The sequence below is a fragment of the Oratosquilla oratoria genome, chromosome 3, assembly GCF_046742065.1.
Source record: "Oratosquilla oratoria isolate Oo_2021 chromosome 3, ASM4674206v1, whole genome shotgun sequence".
Lineage (NCBI taxonomy): Eukaryota > Metazoa > Arthropoda > Malacostraca > Stomatopoda > Squillidae > Oratosquilla > Oratosquilla oratoria.
In genome coordinates, this window is record NC_134779.1 from 64,127,577 (window position 1) to 64,154,414 (window position 26,838).

Below are 26,838 nucleotides of genomic sequence, written 5' to 3' on the forward strand. Positions count from 1 at the left end.
CTTTTCATTTTCACCTTTCAACTTGGCCAGCTCTTATTTTTAGTACACTTCTCTTTTTATTTCATTGTTTACTTTTTTTAAATCAGTCACTTCCTTGTTTAAGTCTTTATTCATCTTCCATAGATTGTTTTTTTGTTTTTTTTGCTTCCATGAATCGTTCATATTTCTCATATCCCTCTCTATGTCTATAATTCTACTAGAGTCTTCTTTCATACCCACTGAATCCAGAAAAACTACTTTCATCGCCATTGTTAAATAGAAACCTTTTGGTACCTCTTGGCGATCTAAAACCTAGATTTATATTTTGCTTCGCTCTTGCACCGGTAGCCTCTGTGTATTTGGGCCCCTCCAATCTGTCAACAGTTTTCTCCCTTTTACTTCAATTTCACACTTTTTATGTTATGATTTAACCATTTCAGGTATCCACAAGCACTCCCCCTCCCATATGTTACACTCTAGGTATTCTATAACTGTAGCACTGTTGTGACATTCCATAATAAATGTATTTCACAGGAACACCAATTTATGTATGTTGTCATTACGATGAACAACTGACCCAAACAGTGTGCTGAGGGATAAGGATGACCTTTCATCCACAAGGTGCTATGATGGGAGGAGCAATGAATGTGTTTGTGGATGGGTATGGGATGGGTGTAGAGTGGACATGTGCTCTGACTTGACCAACCCCCAACCCTTATAAGGATAGAAAGCCTATTATCAAAATGTATTTATGGACAAGAGACAGAAAAAAGACAAAAAATTCCAATTATTATCATTATTATCACAATTTTTTATTATATCTTTCTTCCCATACTAACAAGCATTTCAATAAAATGTGACATTTCACATCAATATAAAAATGGCAATGGTCATCCAAGGGGAGGAAGGCACTTCTTCATTTCCCCAACTTGAACCACTTTGGTACTTCTTTATTACTTGTCTTCCCTGGAACACACTGCCTTTTGGGCTGCTGGGTCTCCTCCTTTGAGGTGGAAGAGGAAGAGGAGGAGGAGGATGAAGGCATGCTGGCAGTCGAGGAGCTACCCCTCAATGTACCTGATACAGACATCAAACCAGAGCTACTAAGTGTTGTAAATGTGGGGGTTTCTTTGGGTGGTCTGTAAATTAATTTGAGGTCAAAAGAGTTAGTATAAATACATAATATAAAATTTAAATTTCAAACAATGCATTATAATGATGAATCAATAAGAAAAAAATCTTCAACATCCACCTGGTTGTTTTGTTTCAGATTATAATTTACCAAATGAATGAGATGCCCTGCAATACAATCTATTTTGCTTAATTTCTCTCCCAGTAAAACAAATGATGCACTCTTACTTCTTCTTTTGAACAGCATGACAAGCAGCTCTGAAGGAGGACTTTTTAGCCAATGTGTCAGCCTTAAGGTAAACTTCATGCACTGCTGCTGGAACAAAATCTACCCTAGCATTGGGTATCAATTCGCTTTCAACCAATGAGTTGTCTGGATTCAGCAAATTCCTTGGGAATGTTGTATCTATGAGGAAGAAAAAAGAAAAACATTTGAATCAAGCACTTACACTAGAAAATCTGTATAAGCTATCTATATACCAAAGGTTTCTTTCCCTTTATAAGGGAGGTACCCAGCCATCACCCATACTTTTCAAAATATACAAAATTAAAATCTTGACATGTTACTATAAGATGACCAGACATCCCACCAGTCTCTCCACTTAATTCATTCATATACAGAACTTTTCCAATCACCATCTTGGACACCAACACATAATCCATTAATGCTCTCTTGACTAACCTCCTACTAAACACCCTGACCCATGTCTACTTCTTCATATACATCTTATTGTTTTTGCCATCATCAGTTCATCCCTGACACAACGTATTTCCCTGTTATTTCACTTGTTCACCTCCTAGTGTAGCACATAGATCCCCAAATGCCGCCTTCACATTCCTTCCTAAACTCCCTACACTCACTAAAACCCTACAATAACATGCAGCCAATACCCCTGATGGGTATTCATTCTTGTGACCAACAGAATTTGAGGAATATATATCTAAATATATTTCAAAATACAAATACTTACATAAACTGAAGTCCATGTTGGAATCCACCAAAAACTGTTTCACGAATTCCATGACATCTGACACTGTATTCTGTGGCTTGAAAGTGCTCTGTATCACCATGTTATCAGGGAAACGGATTCGTAGCTGAGTTTTGGGGAACTGGTTTATAGCTCTCAGAAGTCTGGCTTCCTTCTCCATCTCCCTCATTTGTTTCGTCTGAAGGGGAGTTTCTTCCATCTCTTGCCTAGAATAAATAGGAAACATGACTTTGAGTTATGTGAATCATTATCAAAACTTACTACTTCACAAACAATAGATATCAAAGTTTTTTCCCCTTTATGAGGTGGTGACTCAATCAATGCATACACCCACTCTACACCCATACAAAACACATTCATTGATCCTCCCATCTTACCACCTCATGAATGAAAGATCATCCCTGTTATATCCCACACTTCAGGTCAAAGGTAATGTAGCACGACACATTTCCTATGATGTATATAGAAAATAAAAATACAAAGTCTCATTAGATGAGAGTATCTTTTAAAGTGGTGAGTTAGCTAAAGATTTCTCCATTTGTTATAATGATATATATCCTACATATTCAATTCTACATATTTAATATCTACCCCATCTAGGATATTGGCTGCATGTTAATGTGGCTAAGTAGCATGCAGCTGATACTTTAGGGTTTATATGGGGCACCCCTATGGACCAGAGCCACACATCATTTTGTCTGTGATGGAGGAAATCTCTGTTCATAGAGATATGATGACACTTTATTGTACTGCAACTGTCCCTCAATTTTGCTGTCCACCCACCCCTTGTTACTGTCCTGTACCATTTCTCTGAGTATTTAGTTTCCTTTCTATGCCTAACCCTGTGGTGGGGGAAAAAAATACTGCCACCAAGTCTTCCCACTTGAGTTGTATGAGGCAACAAAAAATGGGGACATTCCTAAAAAGAAGTAAAGGCATAAGAGGGTCCAGGAGGAGTTTTCCAACTAGTACCCTAAGGTTTGGGTCTTTTAATGTGCATGGATGTGGTACAGATGAGAGAAAAAGTTAAGAGATAGGCAGTATGTTTGTGAGAAAATGGATGTGTTGGTATTGGGTGAAACTTCGTTAAATGGGAGGGGCAAGCATGAGTTTGGGAGTGTAGTTGGGAGGTTTCCAGGAGTGAAGAGAGGACGAGGGAGAGGAGTGGCTATACTAGTAAGTTAAGAGATTGGTAAATGTGTGGTGGAGTGGAAGGAGGTTTCTTCAAGGTTAATGTGGATGAAGGTGACACTGGGAAAGGAGATGTGTTTTTTTTGTATGTGCATATGGGCCTGGTAATGAGAAGTGTAGAGGAAAGGGAGGCTTTTTGGATGGATTTAAGTGAGTGTATAGAGGGATTAGGGAGAAATGTCAATGTAGTGGTATTGGAAGATCTTAATGCTATGGTAGGAAAGGAACCAATAGATGGAGTGGTTAGGAAGTGTGGAGTTCCAGGAAAATATTGTAGTGGAGAGTTGATGGTGGAGATGTATCTAGAGAGTTGATGATAGCAAATACAATGTTTAGGAAGAAAGTCATGCATAAGTACACTTGGAAGAGGATGGTGGATGGAAGGGTGGTAGTTAGAGCGTTAATGGACTATATAGTGGTAACCAGGAGAATAATAGGAATAGTTAAGGATGTACGTGTTCTAAGGGGAGAGAGTGGGGGAATATCAGATCATTTTTAGGTGGAAGGTAAGTTGAGAGTGGAGGATAAATGGAGAAAGAGGAAAAGGACACAAGGTAGGGAGGTGCTCAGAGTGAACTGCTTAAATGAGAAAGAAAAGGAGTACAAGAAGAAACTGAGGAGTGGAAGCGAATGAAAGATAGAGTAGGAGTGAAGTAATGGGGATGGTTCAAGGAGGGAGTCATAAGGTGTGCAAAGATGGGGTGTTGAACAAGGAGGATGGGAGGAAATAGAAAGGTAGTGAGTAGTGGGTTGAGGAAGCAAAGAAGGGTGTAGAAGAGAAGAAGCGAGCTTTCACAGATTGGTTACAAAATAGGACAAGAGATTCATATCAGAGGTACAAGGATAAGAGAAGTAAAGCATAAGATAAAGGAGGCAAAGAGGAGAGCAGATGTGAAATGGGGAAAGAGTATGACTAGAAAATTTTGAAAGAAATAAAAAGATGTTTTGGAAGGAAATCAAGAGAGGAAGAGGAGGCAAATCAAGTAGAGAAGAAAAGGTAAAAGGTGCAGATGGTGAGGTGATAATGGAAGAGAAGGCAGTAAGAGGAACATGGGCAGAGTATTTTTGGGAGTTGCTATATGTGAAGGAGAATTGGGAAGGAAAGGTAGTAGCAGTGGGAAACACTAAGAAAATGACCATGATGGAAGAGAAATAAAAAAAGATGAAGTGATGGCAGTTAAGATGATGAGAGCAGGCAAGGCACCTGGGTTGGATGGATGTCATGCAGAATGTCTGAAAAGGAAGGTAAAGTGATGGTGGCCTGGCTGGTGAGGTTATTTAATGTTTTTTTTAAGAGAGGATAGAGTGCCAGAGGACTGGAGAGGTGCCTGTATAGTTCCACTTTACAAGGGAAAAAGGAAGAAGTGTGAGTGTAATAGTTTCAGAGGGATCAGCTTGTTAAGTGTAGTAGGGAAGCCTAAAGGGAGGGTCTTGATTGAGAGAATTAGGAGAGGGAGGGACTAATTGGTGAGGAACAGTGTGGGTTTATGACAGGTAGGGGTTGTGTACATCAGATTTTTGTGGTAAGACATATGTGAGAAAGCTTTAGGAAAAGGTAATGGTGTTATTTGGGCCTTTATGGATTTGGAAAAGGGTTATGACAAGGTAGACAGTAAGGCACTGTGGGAGGTATTGTAGATATATGGGAGAGGAAGAAAGCTTTTAAGAGCAGTCAAGAGTCTTGGCTACCCCCGTGTAAGGGGAAAAAAGCCTTTGATATATGTATGTATGTAAGAGTTTTTCTAGAGTAGTAGAGTTTGTGTTAGGATTAGAAATGGAGAGAGTGAGTGGTTTGAGGTAAATGTGGGACTTTGCCAGGGATGTGATATATCACCTTGGGTGTTCAATTTATACATGGATAGGGTGGTGCGAGAGGTAAATGCAAGGGTAGTGGGTCAGGGATTGCAGATGGTTAAAGAAAATGGAGAAAAGTGGGAGATAAGCCAGTTGTTTGCTGACGACATTGCACTTGTAGCAGGATCAGAGGAGGGATTGAGGAAGTTAGTGACAGAGTTTGAGAAGGTGTGTGAAAGAAGGAAGTTGAAGATAAATGTGGGTAAAAGTGAAGTGATGAGATTTACAAGGGGAGAAAGTGGCAGCAGACTGGAACTGAGTATTAAGGGAGTGACTGGATGAAGTGGATAGTTTTAGATACTTGGGTGCAAATGTGGCAGGAAAGGGAGGAGTGGGGGTGGAGGTAGAATGTAGATTGAGAGAAGCAAGTAAATTCCTTGGGGGGTTAAAAAGTGCAATAGAAATAGACATTTGGGAATGGATGATAAGAGGAGATTGTTTGAAGGAGTGATTGTGCCAACAGCACTGTATGGGGCAGAAACATGGAACATAAAAGAGGAACAAAGGAGTTTGAATGTGTTTGAGATGAGGTACTTGAGAAGTATGATAGGGGTTACTAGGCTGGATAGTCAGAAATGAGGTGAGGAGGAGAATGGGGGGTGGAAAGGGAGTTGGGAGATAAGGTTGATGAAAGAGTATTAGGATGGTTTGGACACATAGAAAGAATGAGTTAATAAAGATTAGTAAAGAGGTGTGGAAGACAGAGTTGGAAGGAGTGAACATGAGGGGGCAACCTAGGTTGAGAAGGATAGATGGGGTAAAAGGGGCTTTGGGAAATAGGGGAATATCTGTTGAGGAAGGACTGGAGATGACAGAAGATAGGGGTGAATGAAGAATGGTTGTGTATGGATGATGCTGTGATGCATGAGGGGAAGTGGGTCAGGGGTGAGGGAGTATGTGTGAAAAATAAATTGATGCAGCCCAAAGGGATTTCTCTCCTTCTTCTCTTTTTCTGCAAGAGGGGATGGAGAGGGGGGTCACTGATTTTAATGAAGGGGCTTTGCTGTGGATGTGCTGTGTCTTGTGACACTGCTTCTGACCCAGGGCAGTGGGTGAGATGCAGAAATGACCCATTATCCAGGAAGTACCAAAATAAGAGGGAGGGAAGAGGGTGGATGGGAATGGAGTATGTTGGGGATGGAATGGGTGAGTGTGTTTTTTATGCCTTTATTTTTTGGCTACCTCCCTTGTAAGGGGGAAAAAGCATTTGGTATATGTATGTATTTAACTCTGGATGACTATGGGTACCTGCTTGTGGTGGTCCTGTAAAATTGACAGTAGACCCATTTTTCATCATCCTATCAACCTGTCAATACCCTAACTGTCACATGGAGGTTCAGCCTTAAGGTGTTGACACTTAGTCTTTGGACCAGCTGTATCTCTTCAACCTTTTCACCTGAGAAGAGCTGAGACCTAATAACTGCTTCCCTCCTACTACTGTATGCCAGAGACATAGGTGAGGCAAAGAACAGGGTTATAAAGAGAGATATTTGTTGCTCTAGATCAAAGAGTGCCGAGGTGGTATAAGGCATATGAAAATAATGTGTAAGTTATGACTAGCACAAAAGAGGGTGGATAACAATAGTGGATGGAGTGAACCCAAGATAAAAATTAATAATAAGGGGGATTGGACTGGGTAAATAGGGACACTGGATGCAAGCTGAACATCTGTTGAGCAAGGAGGAGTGATAAAATAGAAATGAAAGGAGAGAAGCTGTAAATGGACGAAGACATTATGCACTAAGAATGCATGTTCTTTCTGTCTAATCTGTTAATTTTTTGTGCAAACGTGGGTGGGGTGGGGTGCCAGTTTGCCATACAATGAAATGGAGGTACACTAATGATCCCAAGAAGAAAGATCCATAAAAGTTAAACACTGGCAATGGTTTAAGATGAAGTTTCATAGAACATAAAGCAGAGAGTAGATGCAATCCATCAATGAGTGCATTAATAACCCACAATGAAACAGATGACCTCCATCCTTATGTGAAGATTCTATAGTAATGAAGTTTATATAGAATGGAGGTTCCTCCCATCTAACTAAAGTTGTTTTAGCATTAGTAAAATAACACTTCTCAGTGGGTTAACACAAATCTTAATAATATAGAAGAAAAAAGTATGAAAAAAATTAAAACAGCATGAAATGGGATGCTTCTTGGAAAGGAGGTAAAGATTGGAGATGGTACAAAGCTTCCTTTAGGACAGGTAAGAGCATCCATTAAATTCCCTAATTCAATGAATCCTCTTTAACGTCTTCGATACAAGTCAAATTCTCACAGGCAGCATCAGCCACCTGATGTGCAATGATGCATCACAAAACTTGCATAATATAGTTATAGCTGTATTACTCATTCTCTTTCACTCTGAATATCAATAACCATAGAAAATATGATCAAGCCAGTTCACAAAATATAAGGGTCACTCAGCTACAACTACAAAATATAATCAAGATGCCAACGCTGGCATATTCATATCCCCACTCATGCCTCGTAACGTCTATGTAGGAGTTATCAAATGGAAGGGGATAAGATGACCTCATCCTAGCATTCTTGGGGAGTTCGTAACATTAAACCAAGTAAAACCAATCAACAATTGGGATAGGCAGCACACAAAATGCAGTCAAGTATGACTGGACATCCACCTGTTGTGGTTTTGCATATTATTCAACAATGATCCCACAGCCCTTTCATTCTTTGTTCAGGTTTTGGCTTCACTCGTTACTTATTGCTACATGAACCAAATGCATCAAAATTAGTGATGGAAATGCCTTTTCAATTAGAAAAGGACTACATATGACAAGAACATGCCTAACAATACTCACAGTGCAGTCTTATATTCGTTGTACATTCTCTTCACATCTGTAATATTATGTTCAAAGAAATCATCGCTGGGTTCGAACACCTTTGTAGGGGGTGCATCATCCAAGCTGAACAATATGGCACTATGATCACCAATCTGGAAAACAACAACAGTAAAGAACAATAACATTCCTGCCAATGAACCTTACTTTCTTTCCTAATGACAATAATTTCCAAACACTGTACATTAACTTCTGATTTTTTCTAACATGTGTATTTTCCTGATTTTATTCACCTAACTGTAGTATACATGAAAAGAGCAATGCTTGTTGGGTCCCATCTCCTGTTCTCTAATTTTCTAACATAACTAGACTCAAATTCATGTACAGTTCCAACTTAATGTACATCTTTGATTTCCAATTACTGTATTTAGATTTGAACTCAGGTATTGTTTGAGCTTGGGCTATATCAGCTTCTAACCTATTCCACATGTTTATACATCTATATAGAAAACTATTTCTTCACATCCTTTTGACATGTGGTCTTTGGTCCCATGACCTCTTAAAATCCTCCCATCTTTAATCACAAGATCTCTTCTATCAATGTCATCTATCCCCTTTAGTGACCTAGATACTGTAATCACATCATCTCTTTCTCTTCAATCTTTCAAAGTTGGTAGACCCAGTACTTTTAGTCTTTCCTCATATAGTTTATCTACCATGCTGGGGACCAGTTTGGTTGCTGCCATTTGTATTCTCTCAATTTTGCATATATCCTTCACTCTGTGTGGGAACCATACTACTGATGTATATTCCAGTCTTGGATGTATCAGGGCTTCAATGAGTTTTGAAACCCTTTGTGGGTGTACTTACCTAGTTGTATTATACGGCAAGGGAGCTATGCTCATAGTGACCCGTCTTAGTATCTTTCAGCATCAAGTTTGTTCTTAAATTCTTGAATAGTATTTGCACACACTTGCCTCATCTAATTCATTCCAGATATCCATCACTCTGTGTGGGAAGCTATTCTTTTTCAGATCTCTTCTATAATTACCCTTTTTGAGTTTCTTTTCATGTCCTCTTGTTTTTCTTTTATCCCCACTTTAATAAATCATCTTAATCTCGGGCTTCCATTCCTTTCACAATTCTGAAAATAGTCAGTAGATCTCCTCTTTCTCTTCTTTGTTCCAGAGGTGGTAGTTCCAATTTGGATAATCTTTGTTTGTAAGTCAATTTGGAGGGTGTTGGTGCCATCTTTGTCATTGCTCTTTGTATTCTTTCTAAATTTTCTATATTCTTTTTAGTACTGAGTGTCCATAGTGTCGCAGCATACTCCAATCTTGGTCTTATCAGTGCAACTAATATTTTCTTTACCATTTCCTCATCCAAATAGTTAAAAGCCACTTTCATAGACCTTAGTAAGTTGAAGGTTTCTCCGACTATTTTGTTGATATTGTAGTGTTCTGTAGCCAACACGTGTAATTACCCCTTCAGGACCCGTGATCGCAGAGTACGGAATAAACAATAGTCACCCCTTAGAACATGCGTTCGACTAAACATGATTTCAACTAAATTTAATTAATATAAATAACAATGTTCACTGTAACAACTTAATTTATTTTGTAAATAAAATAAAACATATCCCTCTGCATCCTGTAAAAAGCATATTTATGTATTATAAAAAGATTTTGAATAATTGCATATGTAACACAAAGAATCCAGAATTTCGCCACAATTTTTGTAAATACCGTCATCGCCATTTCCAATAAACAGATCAGTCATGGGATTGACTATAAATATCCTAGCTTCTTTAAGGAAGAGTACCAAGCTGTTTGCACCGAACACGGCAGTGTTCATCTCAAGGGTGCATAAAGGTAAATAAACCGCGGTGATCATTTCGATCTTACGGGTGCCTTCCGATAAGAACATACCTGCCATCGGCGCAGAGTGTGGAAACATTCATTCCAAATGTGCCCAAGGGAACCATACAACGTCAAACTAAATGGTGTGTTCTGACTCCCCACTATGAAAAACTTCCCATACCTTGTCCCTACGACTCGTTTCAGGCTGACCGCTTCTAACTAGGACGATTGTAGTAACCACTACAATATGCTTGTCTGGTGACATGTCTTTGCTGATAATTACTCCTATGTCCCTTTCTGAGCTCACTTTTTGACTTCTTCACCAATTTTGTATTTCTTCAATATTCTATTTATACTTTTTCCAAACTCCAATATACTACATTTCTTGATGTTGAAGTTCACTTCCCACTTTTGACTCCATTTCCAGACTTTATCCAGGTCTTTCGGTAGTGATTCACAATCTTCCTCTGTACTTACTTTCTTTAGTATTTTTGCATCATCTGCAAATAAGTTCATACAACACTCCACTCCTTCATCCATATCATTTATATATATGGCAAACATGCTTGGAGCCAATACCGAACCTTGTGGGACACCACTATTCATTACTTCCCAGGTCGAATATTTGCCTCTAATTACTACCCTCATTTTTCTCCCAGTCAAGAAGTCTTCCATCCATTCCAATTATTTTCCTTTAACACCACCTATTGATTCAATTTTTCTTAATAGCTTTTTGTGTGGTACTTTATCAAATGCTTTTGGTAGATCTAGAAAAGCACAATCTGCCCATACATCCCTTTCTATGAGTTTCAAGTAGTAGCAAATCAAGTTTGACACAAGATCTTCCTTGTCTAAATCTAAATTGTGTTGGATTTAGTATATATATATATATATATATATATATATATATATATATATATATATATATATATATATATATATATATATATATATATACACACACACATACATATCCCAACAGCTTTTTCTCCCTTACAAGGGAGGCAGCCAAAGTTGAGGGTAGAAATTCACTCCCATCCATTTCATCTCCACATACTCCACTCCCATTCACCACCCTATCTCTTTTCTTGGATCCTCCTGGATGATGGGTCATCCCTGCATCTTGCCCACTGCCCTGGTTCAAAAGCAATGCAGCAAGACACAACACATACACAGAAAAGCTGCTTCATTTAATCGGTGACCACTCCCTCTCTGTCCCCTCATACAGAAAAGGAGAAGACAGGGAAAAATCCTTTCGGGCTGCATCAAAATATCATTCACACGTATTCACTTGACCCCATCCCCAACCCACTCCCTTTCATGTATTACAGCATCATCCATAGACAACCATTTTCCACTCACCACTATCTTCACTTTCTCCTGTCCTTCCTTAATAGACATTCCTCTCTTTCCCAATGCCCCTTTTATCCCATCCAACCATCCACCTCATCCTTGGTCGCCCCCTCATGTTCACTCCTTCCACACCTCTTTTAATAATCTTTCTTTACTCATTCTTTTAATGTCCAAACCATCCCAATATTCTTTCATCAACCCTATCTCCTAACTCCCTTTCCATCCCCTTTCCTCCTCATCTCATTTCTCACTCTATCCAGCCTAGTAACCCCTACCATACTTCTCAGAAATTTAATTTCAAACACATTTGAAATCTTCCTCTCTCATGTTCCATGTGTCTTCACTCCTGACACCCTCCAACTATACTCCCAAACTCAAACTTGCCCCTCCCTTTTAACCCCTTCCATACGGTGCCGCACACGTAGGCGTCATGGACTTAGATCTCGGTGGCAGCAGCCAATGCCAGCTGTACGACGTGTCGTAATAATACTCGCATCATAAAATATAGTCACCGCTTATATCGATCGTTCTCTCTTCACCCGTGAATTTTGATAACCATAGAAAATGCGATTACAAAAGAATTAGAAAGAATGTCATTATGGAGGGGTGACTACAATAAATATAATCAAGACGCCGATATGGCAGCCTCGCGAATACACTCGCTCCCCATGACGCCTACGTGTGCGGCACCGTATGGAAGGGGTTAACTTCATTTCAGTCAGCACCAACACATCCATCTTTCTTCTCACAACATACTATATTTTCATTTTTACTCTCATCTGTACCACTTTTTTTTTTAGGATGCCTAGTCCTAACCCAGTGGCAGTATTCTTCTCCCCTACCACAGGGTTTGGCTAAAATGGAAATGAATATTCAGAGAAGTGGAACTGGACAGTATCAAGAGTTGGGGGACAGCATAACAGAGGGATAATTGCAGTATGATAAAGTAGCATCATGAATAGAGATTTCCTCTATCACAGAGAAAATGATGTGTGGCTCTGGTCCAAAGGGGTGCCCCATTTAGAGTATTAGCAGCATGCTACTGAGCAGCTCTTACCTCCACAATAACATACAGTCAATACCTGAGATGGGGTTTTATATATATATATATATATATATATATATATATATATATATATATATATATATAAATATATATGTATGTATGTATATAACTTATATATAATATATATATATATATATATATATATATATTAATACACACACATATTCCATACCTCTGTTTCACCACCCATTCTTCCTCTTTCCCTTTCTCATTCAATTTGTTTACTTTCAACACCTCTCTACATCCCTCATTTCCTTTTCCACTTTTCATCCACTTTCAATATTCTTTCCATCATATTATGATCATTCCCATACTTTTTCCACAAAACATATTCACATCTAAACCCTTTCAGTCTTCCTTTTCATCACTACTACATAATATATTAATGCTCAAAAACCTTCCTACTAACAACCCTGGGTTACATATGATTACGTATAGTGGCATCAGATTGTAAAAGAAAGTGTAGGATAGCTGTTGTATTAGGCATAGTGTAGAAACATGTTGCCCAGCCATGTGCTCATATAAACAAAGCAAGGTCATCACAACAAACCCTCTAGCCAATCAGAGAACCTTCATGGGTTTTGATTAGTTCAAAAATATGACCTTGAGCTTCAATAGGGTCTTGGGTGATTAAGAATTCATTTTGGCTGGGAGCTGCCTCTTTGCTGTACTGTAAGATGATTTGCAATTTGTCTTGAAAAAAAAAAATATAAAAATACAAAGTACAAGGTAGTGCAATGTAGTTCAGTTCGAAGCTTTAAGAATCATTTAGATAAATACCTAAGTAAGATGCTGTAATGATTATAATTTATGTTATATTATTTGTTTTTGTTTTGTTATAATTTGTTTGTCTGATTTTCATTTATTATTAGTTATATGTCAATTTATTATCATTTACTATTTACCTGTTTGTTTGTTATTCAACTATACCTATGCATTTATTTATGTATTTTATTTGTTATTTACATTATTATAGTTTTTATTTATTATTAATATGATTTTTTTTTTTTTTTTTTTTTTGCATCCGACCTAGATATGGATCAAAAGGTCTCCTGTCGGCATGCTCCGCCTTTGTAATCCTTTGTAATCACTATAGTGAAGGGGTCTCTCACAACTTCTGGCACTATCACATGAAAAGATGTAACAAGGAGTTCACACTAGGAGACAGCTGCAGCCCTAAGCCATTACCTTAGCTCTATGTGAACAGAATGCCAGTTGCTTGTACCTTTTAGATTTTATCCTGGGCCTGGATTACATAAAAAAGTATTGGAGCAAATCTACCCATAGCACACTAGATCAGTTAATGCTGTTATGAGCCATGCATTTAATCCTTAAAAGTTAAATTGCTGAGTTCACAAATTCATAACCACAAATCCTTACTAAAATGACTTCTTCATGTGGTTCTTCTTCCTCCTGTTCATTCTCAACCTCCATAGGCTCTTCTCTTACAGCTTCATAACTTGATTGCAGTCCCACACTCCCAGTTTCTGAAATTGAATATCACACAATCAATGAATCAGTCCATCAATCCAGGTCTCTCTTGCAGGGAATCGTTAATATAGTGCACCCATCATGTATTCATTACTTCCTTATGAAATATTGAATAAAATCTGTTTAGTTACATATCAAAAGGACTTATTCTTCCTTATACCCATTGGTATTGGCTGCATGCTACTGTAGGGTTAAAAATCTCCTCAGTAGCATGCAGCTGATACTCTAGGGTCCATATGGGGTGGCCCTACAGACCAGATCCACTCATCATTTTGGCTGTGATAGAAGAAATTTCTATTCATTGAGAAATGATGCTACATTATTGTACTACAACTGTCCCTCAGTTATGCTGTCCCCCAACTATTAATACTGTCCTGTTCCATTTCTCTAAATATTCATTTCCTCTTTTGCCAAACCCTGTGGTAGGGGAGGAAGAATACTGCCACTGAGTGTTGCTGCTTGATTCATAATAGGCAACGAAAATGGGATGGGAATAGGACTAGGCATCCTACCCTCTGTAGCCCCAAAGGGAATAGAGGAAGAAAAAAAAAAAAAAAAAAAAAAAAAACATAAGAGGGTTCTTTTCATGTGTGTGGATGTGGTACAGATGAGAGTAAAAGGGAAGAGATAGGCAGTATGTTTGTGAGAAGAGAGATGGATGTGTTGGTGCAGACTGAAATTAAGTTGAAAGGGAGGAGCAAGTTTGAGTTTGGGAGTGTAGTTGGGAGGGTGTCAAGAATGAAGAGAGGACATGGGAGAAAATGGGTGGCTATATGTACGTGAAGAGATAGGTAAGTGTGTGGTGGAGTGGAGGGAGATTTTTTTTTTCAAATTTAATGTGTATGAAGGTGAAACTAGGGAGATATGGGTCTTTGTAAGTGTATATGGCCCTGGTAGTGACAAGAGTGTAGAGGAAAAGGTGTCTTTTTGGATAGATTTAAACAGGTGTATAGAGGGTTTAAGGAGAAATGTCAATGTAATGGTATTGGGAGATCTCAATGCTAGGGTAGGAGATGAACCAATAGATGGAGTGGTTGGGAAGTGTGGCATTCCAGGAAAAAATAGTCATGGAGAGTCGATGATAGCAAATACAGTGTTTAGGATGAAAGTCAAGCATAAGTATAAATGGGTGAGGGTGGTGAATGGAAGGGTGGTAGATAGGGCTTAAATGGACTATATAGTGATAACCAGAAGAGTAGGAAGACTTTTGGATGTATATAATCTTAAGGGGAGAGAGTAGGGGAATATCAGATCATTTTTTGGTGGAGGTAAGTTGAGAGTGGAGGAGAGATGGAGAAGGAAAAGGAGAGAAGGTAGGGAGGTGCTTATAGTAAACTGCTTAAATGAGAAAGAAAAGGAGGAGTACAAGAAGAAGCTGGGTGAAAAGTGGGAGGGAATGAAGGATAAAGCAGAACTGAGAGTGGAGGAAGAATGGGGATGTTTCAAGGAGGGAGTTGCAAGATGTGTAAAGATGGTGTGTGGAACAAGGAGGACAGGAAGAAATATAAGGAAGGGTAATGAGTGGCGGGATGAGGAAGCAAAGAAGGTTTTAGAAGTGAAGAAACGAGTATTCATAGAATGGTTGCAAAACAGGATGAAAGAATCATACGAGGTAATGAAAAAATAAAAATATATTTTTGAAGGAAATTAAAAGAGGAAGGGGTGGTGAATCAAGTAGAGAAGAATAGATCAAAAGTGCAGATGAAGAGATGATAATGGAAGAGATGGTAGTAAGAGGAAGATGAGCAAAGTATTTTAGGGAGTTGCTAAATGTGAAGGACAGGGAGGGAGAGGTAGTTGCAGTGGGAAGTGCTAAGAAAATGACAGTGATAAATGAGGAAAATGGAGGAGAAATAAGAAAAGATGAGGTGAAAGCAGTTACTAAAATTATGAGATCAGGTAAGGCACCTGGGTTTGATGGGTGTCATACAAAATGTTTAAAAAAAGGGAGGTACAGTGATGGTGGATTGGTTGGTGAGGTTGTTTAATGTTTGTCTAAAAGATGGTAGAGTGCTGGAGGACTGGAGGGGTGCCTGTATAGTTCTGCTTTACAAAGGAAAAGGGAACAAGTGTGAGTGTAGTAGTTTCAGAGGGATCAGTTTATTAAGTGTAGTTGTGAAGGCTAGGAGGGTTTTGATTGAGCGGATCAGGAGAGGAACAGGGGGAATAATTGTTGAGGAACATTGTGGGTTTAAGATAGGTAGGGGTTGTGTGGATCATATATTTGTGGTAAGGCTGATATGTGAGTAAGCTTAATGAAAAGGTGAGAATGTTTTTTTGGCATTTATGGATTTGGAAAAGGCTTGTTACAGGGTAGTAGGCACTGTGGGAGATGCTGCAGATGTATGGGATAGGAGAAAAGCTGTTAAGAGTAGTCAAGAGTTTTTAAAATAGTAGAACCTGTGTTAGAATCAGAAATGCAAAAAGTGAGTGGTTTGAAGTAAAGGTGGGACTTCACCAGGGATGTGTCATGTCACCTTGGCTATTCAATTTATACATGGCTGGGGTAGTGTGAAAGGTAAATGGAAGGATAATGGGTCGGTGATTGGAAATGATTAAAGAAAATGGAGAAAAATGGGAGATAAGCCAGTTGTTGTTTGCCGAAGATACTGTGTTTGTAGCAGGATCAAAGGAGGGATTACAGAAGTTAATGACAGAGTTTGGAAAGGTGCGTAAAAGAAAGAAGTTGAAGATAAATGTAGATAAAAGTAAAGTGATGAGATATACAAGGGGAGAGGATGGCAGCAAATTGGAAGTGAGTATTAATGGAGAGAGACTGGAGGAAGTGGATAATTTTAGACACTTGGGTGCAAATGTGGCTGGTAAGGGAGTGGAGGTGGAGGCTGAGTGTAGACAGAGAGAAGCAAATAAATACTTTGGGGGATTAAAAAGTGTAATGAGAAATTGACATTTGGGAATGGATACTAAGAGGAGATTGTATGAAGGGGTAATTGTGCTGACACCACTGTATGGGGCAGAAATGTGGAGCATAAGAGAGGAAGAGTTTTAATGTGTTTGAGATGATATGCCTGAGAAGTATTGTAGGGGAGAAACGAGGTGAGAAGGAGAGCAGGGGTGGAAAGGGAGTTTGGATATAGGGTTGATGAAAGAGTATTGGGATGGTTTGGACACATGGAAAGAATGAGTGAAGAAAGATTAGTAAAAGAGGTGTGGAAGGTAGAGGTGGAGGGAGTGAACATGAGGGGGTAACCAAGGATGAGATGGATGGAGTACAAATAGAACTGGGAAAAAGGAAGGACAGGAAAAGATAGAGGTGAGTGGAGAATGGTTGTGTATGGATGGATAATGCTGTGATGCATGAAAGGGAATGGATGGGGGGTGAGGGAGTATGTGTGAATTATATTTTGATGCTGCCTGAAGGGATTTCTCCCCATCTCTTTTTCTTCACAAGGCACAAGGGGATGGAGAGGGGGGTCACTGATTAAATGAAATGGCATTACTGTGGATGTGCTGTGTCTTGCTGAATTGCTTCTGACCAAGGGCAGTGGGCAAGAGGTAGGGATGACCTATTATCCAAGTGAAGCCAAGAAAAGAGGGAGGGAGGGGTGGTAAATGGGAGTGGAGTGTGGGGATAGGGTGGGTGGGAGTGGCTTTATACCTTTAACTTTGGCTATCTGCCTTGTAAGGGGAAAAAGCCTTTGGTATATGTATGTATAAGGAATAAAAACCTTTCTCAGTGTGAGGGCTCAAAGGCCTATTGGAAATATACAGTATTAAGCCATTACTATTCATGAACCACAAATATAAATATATATACAGTATATATATATATATATATATATATATATATATATATATATATATATATATTATATATATACATATATATATATATATATAAAGAATAAGTGAAGAAAGATTAATAAAAGGGGTGCAGAAGGCAGAGGTGGATTGAGTGAACATTAGCCTATGTAGGCATCATGAGGCATGAGCGAGTATAAGAGGATGCAGGCATTGACATACTGATTATATTTATTTTGTAGTTGTAGCTGGGTGACCCCTGAATTCTGTGTTTATTATTACTCAGAGTGAAAGAGAATGAGTAAAACAGCAGTGACTTAATATTTCATAATGTGAATAGGGTGATGCATCATACATTAGGCATCCAATGCTGCACACAAGAATTTGACTCATATTTAACAAAAATAAAGATTACCTGTGTTTCCCCTTTCACTTGCCAAGCCTTCCTGAGATGTGCTATTCATAGGTAGATCTTGCTCACAAACAGGAGTTTCAGATGTAGCTGCAGCACTGAAGGGAGCAGTGGGCTGTGTAATGGTGGAGCAGGCACTGAATGAGGTAGAAGGAGAACTAGAGGACGACTTTGCAGGTTCTGAAACTGGCCCTGATGTGCCATTGGATAAATAATGATTGATTACAATAATACTTTTAAATGAAGTTGTGCAAGATCATAAAACTAGAATAATGACAAATGACAAAATGTTATGAATTCCTGTTTGGAAAATAAAATGTATCAATTATTCATTATGATGTTTAAAGTTTACACTTGCTTTACCAAATTTCTGTTATACACCCAATGACTAGACTCTCCGTTGGTTTGAAAATAAATCATTTGTTGGAAAAACTCTACCATCACTGTATTTCTTTTACCAAACTAGACACATACCAAGTATGCTCACTATAATATAGAACAAACACATTTGGTTTGTTAAGTTTCATAATTCTCATTTCATAACAACAATACCATATAAAGTTGTATGAAAAATTATATAAATCCAATCCCTTCTATCATTCTATAAGTTTCAATTTTCAACAATTAAAAAATGTTCTGAGACAGTTTATGATTTAATCATACCTTTGGCTTTGATCAACTCAACAGACTTGAGCCCAAATCTATACTATGAGACTAAGAGCTAAAAAAATTCTTTCAAAATATTTTAGAAATTTCATTGTTTTTCCTTACTCAATTAACAAGAATACTTTCATAAAATTCTTAGACCGTACCCTAAAATACAATCATCTGGTGTCTACCACCTCATTTATATTGTTATAAAGTTAAAACATAACATTCAGCAGGTGGCAAGATGATAAGCTGTATTTACATGCTTTCTAAGAATTGAAGGCTATATTACAAAGCTAATACATGGCAATTTTCTTACAAGCCTATGAAACAAGTGAAGGTGTCAGCTTAGATAGATCAAAGATAGATCACTTAACATACAAAAGTTAAGGATAGTCTACATTAGCTACAGATCTAAAGCCTGTTCTTTTTATTATTCAATTATCTAACCTTGTTCACCAAAATGCATGTTAAGGAACCAATTCAAATTTATAATATCTAATCTTTTTTCCCTCTTATCTATTTCAAATCAAATTGTACTGTATGAGTACCAAGTGAGTGCACAGATTTCAATATTCTAAGGGCTGTGTTAAAAACAGGAGTAGCCTTGGTATTTGCAGTTGATCTTTGCTTTGTACAAGGGTTTGGCAGAGATTCCCAAGTGATCCTCTGCTGACTCCCCAGCTTGCATGGGATAACTTTAGATCATAGGTTCAGTGGCATGATCCTTTTAGATGCTGAAGGTGGAGGGTCTTTAAGTGAAGAAAATGTCGAGGATAAAACCCAGAAATAATTTGTTTCTATGATTCATTGTTTGGGGTAGGCAATGTAACTTATGGTCCCAATTTGAGATAAAGTATCCTCATTAATTTCATTGTAGAATTGGAATTTTCAGTACTTCTACTATAGGATCAGGAGCATTAATATTTAAGTTGATTGGATACAATTGTTGGTATAGGTTCTATCATTTGGGGTTCATGGAGGAGGGGTAGGTCACTGTCAGCTGGAGTTCTTCAATATATATATAGGGATTGTCAGGTTGTTTTGGGGAGAGGTATTTCTGATAACAAAAGTGGGAATGTGGTATTTTGCAAAGGGAGAGAGCATACGTTAAGGGGAATGTCCTGGTTTATTTTTTGGAGGTGTGGTGTTTTTTTATATGTGGAGAAGGGATATTTGGAGAGTAAGGGATGGGATGGATTCTGGAGAAAGATTCAAGTTTAATCAATAACCATTCTTTCCAGATGGGTCTTGGGCCACTAGGAGGTCTAGGGAACTTGGGTACGTTTTTATTTTTGTGGACCCTGGGATAAGGAACTGGTGCTGTTGTGGGGTGTGTTTCAGCTGGGACTTTATGTTTTGAGATAGTGCAAGCTCCAATGGGTAGGCAGGGTATGGAAGATTTCCTTTGTGTTTTTGGAGAAGAGATACTTTGGCAGTGTTTTTGAAGCAGGAAGGTTACTGGCATGGCAGTTTTAATGTATTCTGACACTTGTTCTAATATTCTTGCAGGAAAGTTGGGTCTTTTCTTTGGGTAAGAGTGAGACTGGGGGTGATGGGGTGGGAGGGAATGAAGGAGGTGGTTCCGTAGTGGACAAATGTGGTAGACAGAAGGGAGTAGAAGGCTGTGTCGGGGATTCCTCTATTATGTTTGTGATTTTTCTTTAAGTTGTTTGGATTGGAAAGTCCCATGGTAGATTACAGTGCATTGCATTTATAGTTTTAGGTTCAACCATCAGTGATCTTGCTCTCTCTCAGGCTTCTTGGAAGCTAGAATGTTCGTCTCAAAAACAGATGATTTCTTGTTCAAAGCAATGTACTGTGCTTTACAGAGGAGAAAATGTCCTACAGCATATATTTTCCCTGGTTGTATACAGAGAGCAGGCTACATTTGTGGGATTCTGTCTCTTAATCTCTAATTATCATTCCTCCCTTGAAATTCATACATGGCTCCAACTTGGGTTATTTCCCCCTAGGCTATTTCAGATGTTTACACATTTTTAATTTGTAATCATGACCTCATGATACCCTATTATCCCCAATCAAAAGACCTTTTCCACCATCTTTAATGCTCTGAACACTGTAATCAGGTTCTATTCTCTTTGATCCTTATTACTGGCACATCTAATGTTCCCAGCCTATCCTCACATAATTTACCTCCAAGGATGGGAACTATCTTGACTGCTGCTCTTTGATCTCGCTCTTATTTATATCTTGTACTTTGAGTGGAACCATACCACTGCTGTATATTCCAGTCTTAGATGGCTTAAGGTCTGATTTTATTCTTTTCATCCACATAGTGAAAAGCCATCTTTATGTTTCTCAGCAGACTATATGTCTACCCTACAATCTTACCTCCAGATCTTTCTCTTCACTTGCCTGGGTAATATCCTCATTTCCTACTGAGTACTTTAATGCTCTCTTTGAGCTGATATTAATTTCCAATTATCTTGCACTGATGTTCACTTTCCCCTCGACTCGGAGTCTTTTTGCAACATCCTACAATCCTTCTCACCTCTTACCCATCTAATGATCTTTGTGGCACCTGCAAACACATTAACATTGCTGTTATACCTTCCACCATGTCAGTGACATGGATATGGAACAATACAGGCACTCCACTTGTTACTACCTTCCATACTGATATATTACCCTTCACCACTGTCCCAATGTATCTCTCCTTGAGGAAGCTTTTCACCTATTCAAGAAGTTCACCTCATAATCCTCTAATATTATTCAATTTCCACTATAGTTAAGTGTGAGGAACTCTGTTGAAGACTTCCTCAAGATCCAGGTAAATACAATCCACCCAGCTCTCTCTCTTGCAGTACATCAATCATTCTCAAGATGCTTAAAAGGTTTGACATACATGATCTTCCAGATATGAAGCCTGTTCATCTCTTCAAGGTACTTCACCCAATGGACTCACAATTTTCTCCCACAATTTGACAATCATGCTGGTCAAGGACACTAGTCCATAATTCAGTATGTATGTATAAATGCATGCATAAATGTACGTCTTTATATATACATGTGTGGATATGAACAAGGTGGGCAATGAGCTGTCACTGTGGATTGTTCCTGGGCTTGTAGGGTAGCCTCTTCATTTTATTTATGAGGTATGGAGCAGGGCAAGAATGAAGTAGAGAGGCTTTGATTTTGGCAGGGCTGTTCCTCCATTATTATTGCTATAGTTGTTCATTTCTTTTTCATCATTATTTCAAACACAGTTAAAGTGACCTTGCTGGGAGCAGCTCTCCAGGTAGGTTTGGGTAAAGAGGCCTTTGTTTAGGGGACCTTTTCTTGCCTCCTCCTCAAATGGGGTGAGCAAAGTGGACCCTGAACAGGGTTGGTCAATCATGCAGTCTGCTGCCAGACTATACTACCCCCTTGGTCCTAGTACATGGAGTGTGACTAGGGTTTCTCTGAGATCACCATCTCCTGCCCTTCCCCCCCCACATCACTGAAGGAATTTTGGATGTTAATAGGAAGAATGAAGTTATTGTTAGATAGTTGAAGGAAGCTTTAGACAGTGACTAACTATACTGACAGTTTTAGTAGCTGCCTCACACTCAGCTTCAACACCTTAGTAGGAGTTGAACCCAGAGTGCACCAAAAGAGGTGGTGAGGCAGCAACTGGTCTTCCAACTAATGTCCCATCACCAATTCCTGTCCTGACATCTTATCCCATTCCTAGACAGAAGATGAAGCAAAGAAAGTTGCAAAATCTCAAAACAAGATTCAAAAGAGGTACAACAAACCTTGTCTCCCCCAATATTCAGAACAAAAATGCTTTTCAGAAATGTACCAGGACATCAGAATCTGCATTTGGTATCTGCAATTTTCTGGATTTTGGAACTTTTCATTCCAAATACTGGAGGCCTCCTACTTTTTGAGATTCTAAATAGAGAGAACTACCTGGAGTGCCATTCGGAAACTTTGAAGGAGAATTTCAAGATGTTCATAGTTGAATAAACATACTAAAAAACCTGGTCTTGTGTCTTCTTCACCAGTTTAGGAATCACACCTTTATGTAGCAACAGACAAAGAACCTTCTTGGCACTCTCTAAACCAAAGGTTCTCATTCTTTTGGCTGCCCTTTGCACTCCTACTGTAGTTGCTCTCTTGGCACTCTCCATTCCTTGGGCTGTCAGCACTCGGGCACTCTCCACTCCCTTGGCAGTCATAAGCTTCACACTCTCAAAACCTATGGCTGTCATTTCCTTGGCACTTTTCAGTCCTCTGGTAGTCACTATCTTCAACTTCTCTTCACCTATGATACTGTCTCCTAATGATAATGAAAATGAGAACAAAAAATTTAGCTTAACCCCTTCAGCATGCTGACAACCTTCAGAGGTTTTATTTGTTATTTCTGGCCAGAAAATGAGTCTGGAACAAGGATGACCCTTTGTCCTAAAGAGGTAATATGAAAGGGGGCAACAAATAGGTGTTCATGGGCATGAGATATGTGAAAGGTGGATGTATGCTTTGACTGGGCCACCTTCCTTATATGGGGGGAAAGGGCCTCTTTTTTGTATATAATGTAAGCTTTATTCAGTTGGAGGGAAGTCATCTTGATTCACTGCAAATTTTTATTCTGGCTTGCACAAGATTATTTTATCCTCAAAGGTGTCTGCATACCAAAGGGGTTAATACTGAGAACTAACCATTTGAATATGATGGTAATAGCACACAATCTGAGGGAAGAATTTTGTCTCACCTGAAGTCAAAATAAACTATTTGTTGCTTCGCCTGATGTAATACCAAATGATTTTGATTCATTCATATATATATATATATATATATATATATATATACATATATATATATATATATATATATATATATATATACATATATATATATATACACACACACACACACACACAGTGCTCAACAAAAGTACTGTCTACCCAAGGTGAGACAGACATTACTTTTGTCGAATCTAGAGAGACCCACATGAGTGGCATGGTTTCACACAAAAAATTCTGTCTGCATACAGCACACATGGAAGAGGCAGATATCATCAACAAGCCAAGAATTAGTCACATCAGTCATTGTCTTGTTGGTGACGAGGTAGGTTGTCTGCCATGACCCCTCCATCCAAGTCCCCCTCTCAAATCTGACCACAACATCTGAGCCACCTTGTGTTGCCAATATAAGCAATACTAAGGATCTGAGTGCATAAACCATAACTCAGATAGTTGCCCTCAAGAAATCTAGCCAGCAAACAAAGGAAATTGCTGAAAAGGCTGGTGTGTGTGCTCGTACCATCTGCTGCTGGGTTACCAGATTTACCTACAAGGGAGGCAGCCACACTTCTTCTATTGTTAGGAGATCTGGGAGGCTTAAAAAGATTGGTGATTGGACTAAAACTAAAGTCTGGGCCATGTGTGACAGCCAGACAAAAGACAAAGAACCCAAAACACTTCAGCTAGTGTTCAGAGAGACTTCTCAACTACTGTATTGCCAACTTGGGAGTATACGAGTTACCACCTGGTGAAGAAGCCTCTTCTGAACCTTAATTAGAGGAAATTTCCTTCGTTTGCTGGCCAGATTTCTTGAGGGCAACTGTCTGGGTTATGGTTTCTGCACTCAGATCCTTAGTATTGCTCATATTGGTAACACAAGGTGGCTCAGAAGATATCGAGGTCAGGTTCAAGAGGAAGCCCTGGATAGAGGGGTTGTAGTACATAGCCTCCCTCCTCACCAACAAGACAATGACAGACATGATTAACATGATTAATTCTTGGCTCATTGATATGCTCTGCCCCTTCCCAGCTTGCTGTAGGTAGACAGAATATTTGGTGCAAAACCATGCCACTCATACGAGTCTTTCCAGATCTGACATAAGTACTGTCCACCCCACCCCCAGGTGGACAGTACTTTTGTCAAGCAGTGCATTTACAAACTCTTACTAGCAACCATTTTTTTTTTCATTGACAGATCAGATCAATCACATCTGTCACAGGCACAGCTACCGATAAATATTGGATGGTGAAGGGAACACTCCTTGGCATATGCCCTGAATCCTTAGTGATGTATTTAAGTCATACAACAGGATAAACACTAGTTCCACTAGTTTCATCATTCAACCTTTATAGAAGCCTAGTGAGAAAAAAAATACTGCTACAACTGCTACTACTTAATATTAATTACAATTTGGTTTAACATCATGGACACTTTCCAAGAGAGCTCAGATGGTGTCTCCTTATGGAGAACATTTTGAAGGAGTGTTGTATGCCCTTACTACAAACTTACTTGCTGCCAGGCAGATTTCATTTGCCTTGACTTTGACCTCTGCCCCATGTAGGAGTGCTCTAACCTGCTTGGCCAGCAAGTATCCCTAATACTAATTATAGCAAAATCAATCATAACCAATGAACAACGATACTCAAGGAAGAGGCAAATAAACAAGGAATTTATTACAATCATAGTATATAATTGTTACCTCAAGTTTCACAGACCAGAAACCCACAGCCCCACAGTAGTCATTAACAGTCCTGAGTCATGTTGTCTGTGATGTTTTAGTATGGATATAGTTTCCATGTGGGACCAAAAGCTACATGCAAATGGTGGTTGTTGTTGTCATTCCCTAGACTGTCTGTCCGAGCAGTCCCGTCTCCCCAAGGAATGCCACAGCCGAAACTGGGTTTTCCCACAAATCCTTTATAAAGTGTATGTTGTGTAAGGCACACATTGAAAATTCTCACCAGCCACCCACCCTTTGTCTGACATTACACATGACACTCATCCAATCCAAATGGCTTTCTAGATTTTATTTTTTCATTGATGGGCTGCTGAGGAAAAAATTCTGATATCCAACTACAGGGTCTAACAGATAAATCCGTACAACTTCTTATCACATGTTTTAAGATTAATATCTCGGGTTATAATAAACAGAGAGTTATGAAATTTTCAGTATATTTAGAAAAGGCAATAAGAACAATGATTTCATTCAATGTAACCACCTTCAGCTGTTATGACGCTTTCAACGCGTTTACGAAACTTGGATACAGCGTTGATGATCTCAGACTTTGATAATGAACCCACAGCCTTCTTGATGTCTGTCTTCAGGGTTGTTATACTTCTGTGTGGTTTGTCACATGCCTTGGCCTCAATTCGCGCCCAAAAATAATAATCTAAAGGGTTTAGGTCTGGCGAATTTGAGGTCCACAACTCTTTGTTCCAGAACTGCACATTTGACCCTTCGAGAAGGTTAGTGGTCCTCTTCGCTGTGTGGGCTGGAGCCGAGTCTTGTTGGAAGACAAACTGGTTGCCACTAGCCTTATCTTTCATCCAGGGTATTATTTTCTCTTCTAGAACTTTGCAATAGACAACGGCATTGACTTTCTCCTTGTTGTTGAAGAAGTGAGTGAAGACGTCCCCCTCAGTTGACACCACACAGAGCACCATGACACTTGCTGGTTTCTTCGTCGTTGTCTTGTGTTGAACCTCTGAGGATGAGGAGGCTATCCAGCGATCATTCCGCTTATTGAAAGTCGCATCAACCGTGAAAATCTTCTCGTTGGAAAAAAACTTGATGACTGAGCCATTCGACTTCATCCAGTTCAACAGCTTTTGGCACCTGGTCAAGCGGATTTCTTTCATTTTTCGTGCCAAAAGATGTCTTTTTCTTTGTGAGAATGAGGTTAATCCCAATTTCTTTAATGCTCTGTGAATTGTCATTGTGCTGACACCTCTCTTCTTTGCCAATGTCGATAATGGTAAGGCTGGATTTGCATTGACACTTCTCTTGAGACCAGCTAAAAAGCGAGGTGTTAGAATTCTGCCCCTTCTGGGCTTGTGAGCAGCTCGTTGGTCTTCGCCGGTCTCATCAAAACGTTTACAAACATCGTAAACAGTTTGTCTGGAGTATTTTAGCATCCTTATTATGGCACTAGGAGTGTGACCCGCGCGACGAAGTTCGCATATGGCTGAACGTTTGGCTTGTTCCATTGCTTAATGTTTATTGCACCGGTGCTAGTATACAACTGGCTAAATTATTAGACAAATGGCCATATGTTACTTTTTAAGTGCTTAAAACCTTTTCAAAGTTTGTACGGATTTATCTGTTAGACCCTGTAGAAGAACCACCATTTGCAGTTCTTCTAGTTGGATATCAGAATTTTTTCCTCAGCAGCCCATCAATGAAAAAAATAAAATCTAGAAAGCCATTTGGATTGGATGAGCGTCATGTGTAATGTCAGACAAAGGGTGGAGTAATCACAATGGAGTGGCTGGTGAGAATTTTCAATGTATGCCTTAGGAAAGGAAATGTTCAGGTGGATTGGAGGAGTGCT

General features: G+C 39.0%; 1 protein-coding gene across 1 annotated transcript in view; it reads right to left on the minus strand.

Annotated features, from left to right (window-relative positions):
• Positions 1-766: 766 nt before the first annotated feature.
• Positions 767-26,838, minus strand: part of LOC143023307 (tether containing UBX domain for GLUT4) — a 37,655-nt gene continuing 11,583 nt past the window's right edge. Inside the window, exons 7-12 of the mRNA XM_076181838.1 lie at positions 17,891-18,079; positions 13,603-13,709; positions 7,966-8,099; positions 2,082-2,305; positions 1,339-1,516; positions 767-1,118 (exon numbers count right to left, since the gene is read on the minus strand). Of these exons, the coding sequence (XP_076037953.1) occupies positions 896-1,118; positions 1,339-1,516; positions 2,082-2,305; positions 7,966-8,099; positions 13,603-13,709; positions 17,891-18,079 (1,055 nt within the window). The 3' untranslated portion in view covers positions 767-895. The remainder of the gene's footprint in view (positions 1,119-1,338; positions 1,517-2,081; positions 2,306-7,965; positions 8,100-13,602; positions 13,710-17,890; positions 18,080-26,838) is intronic.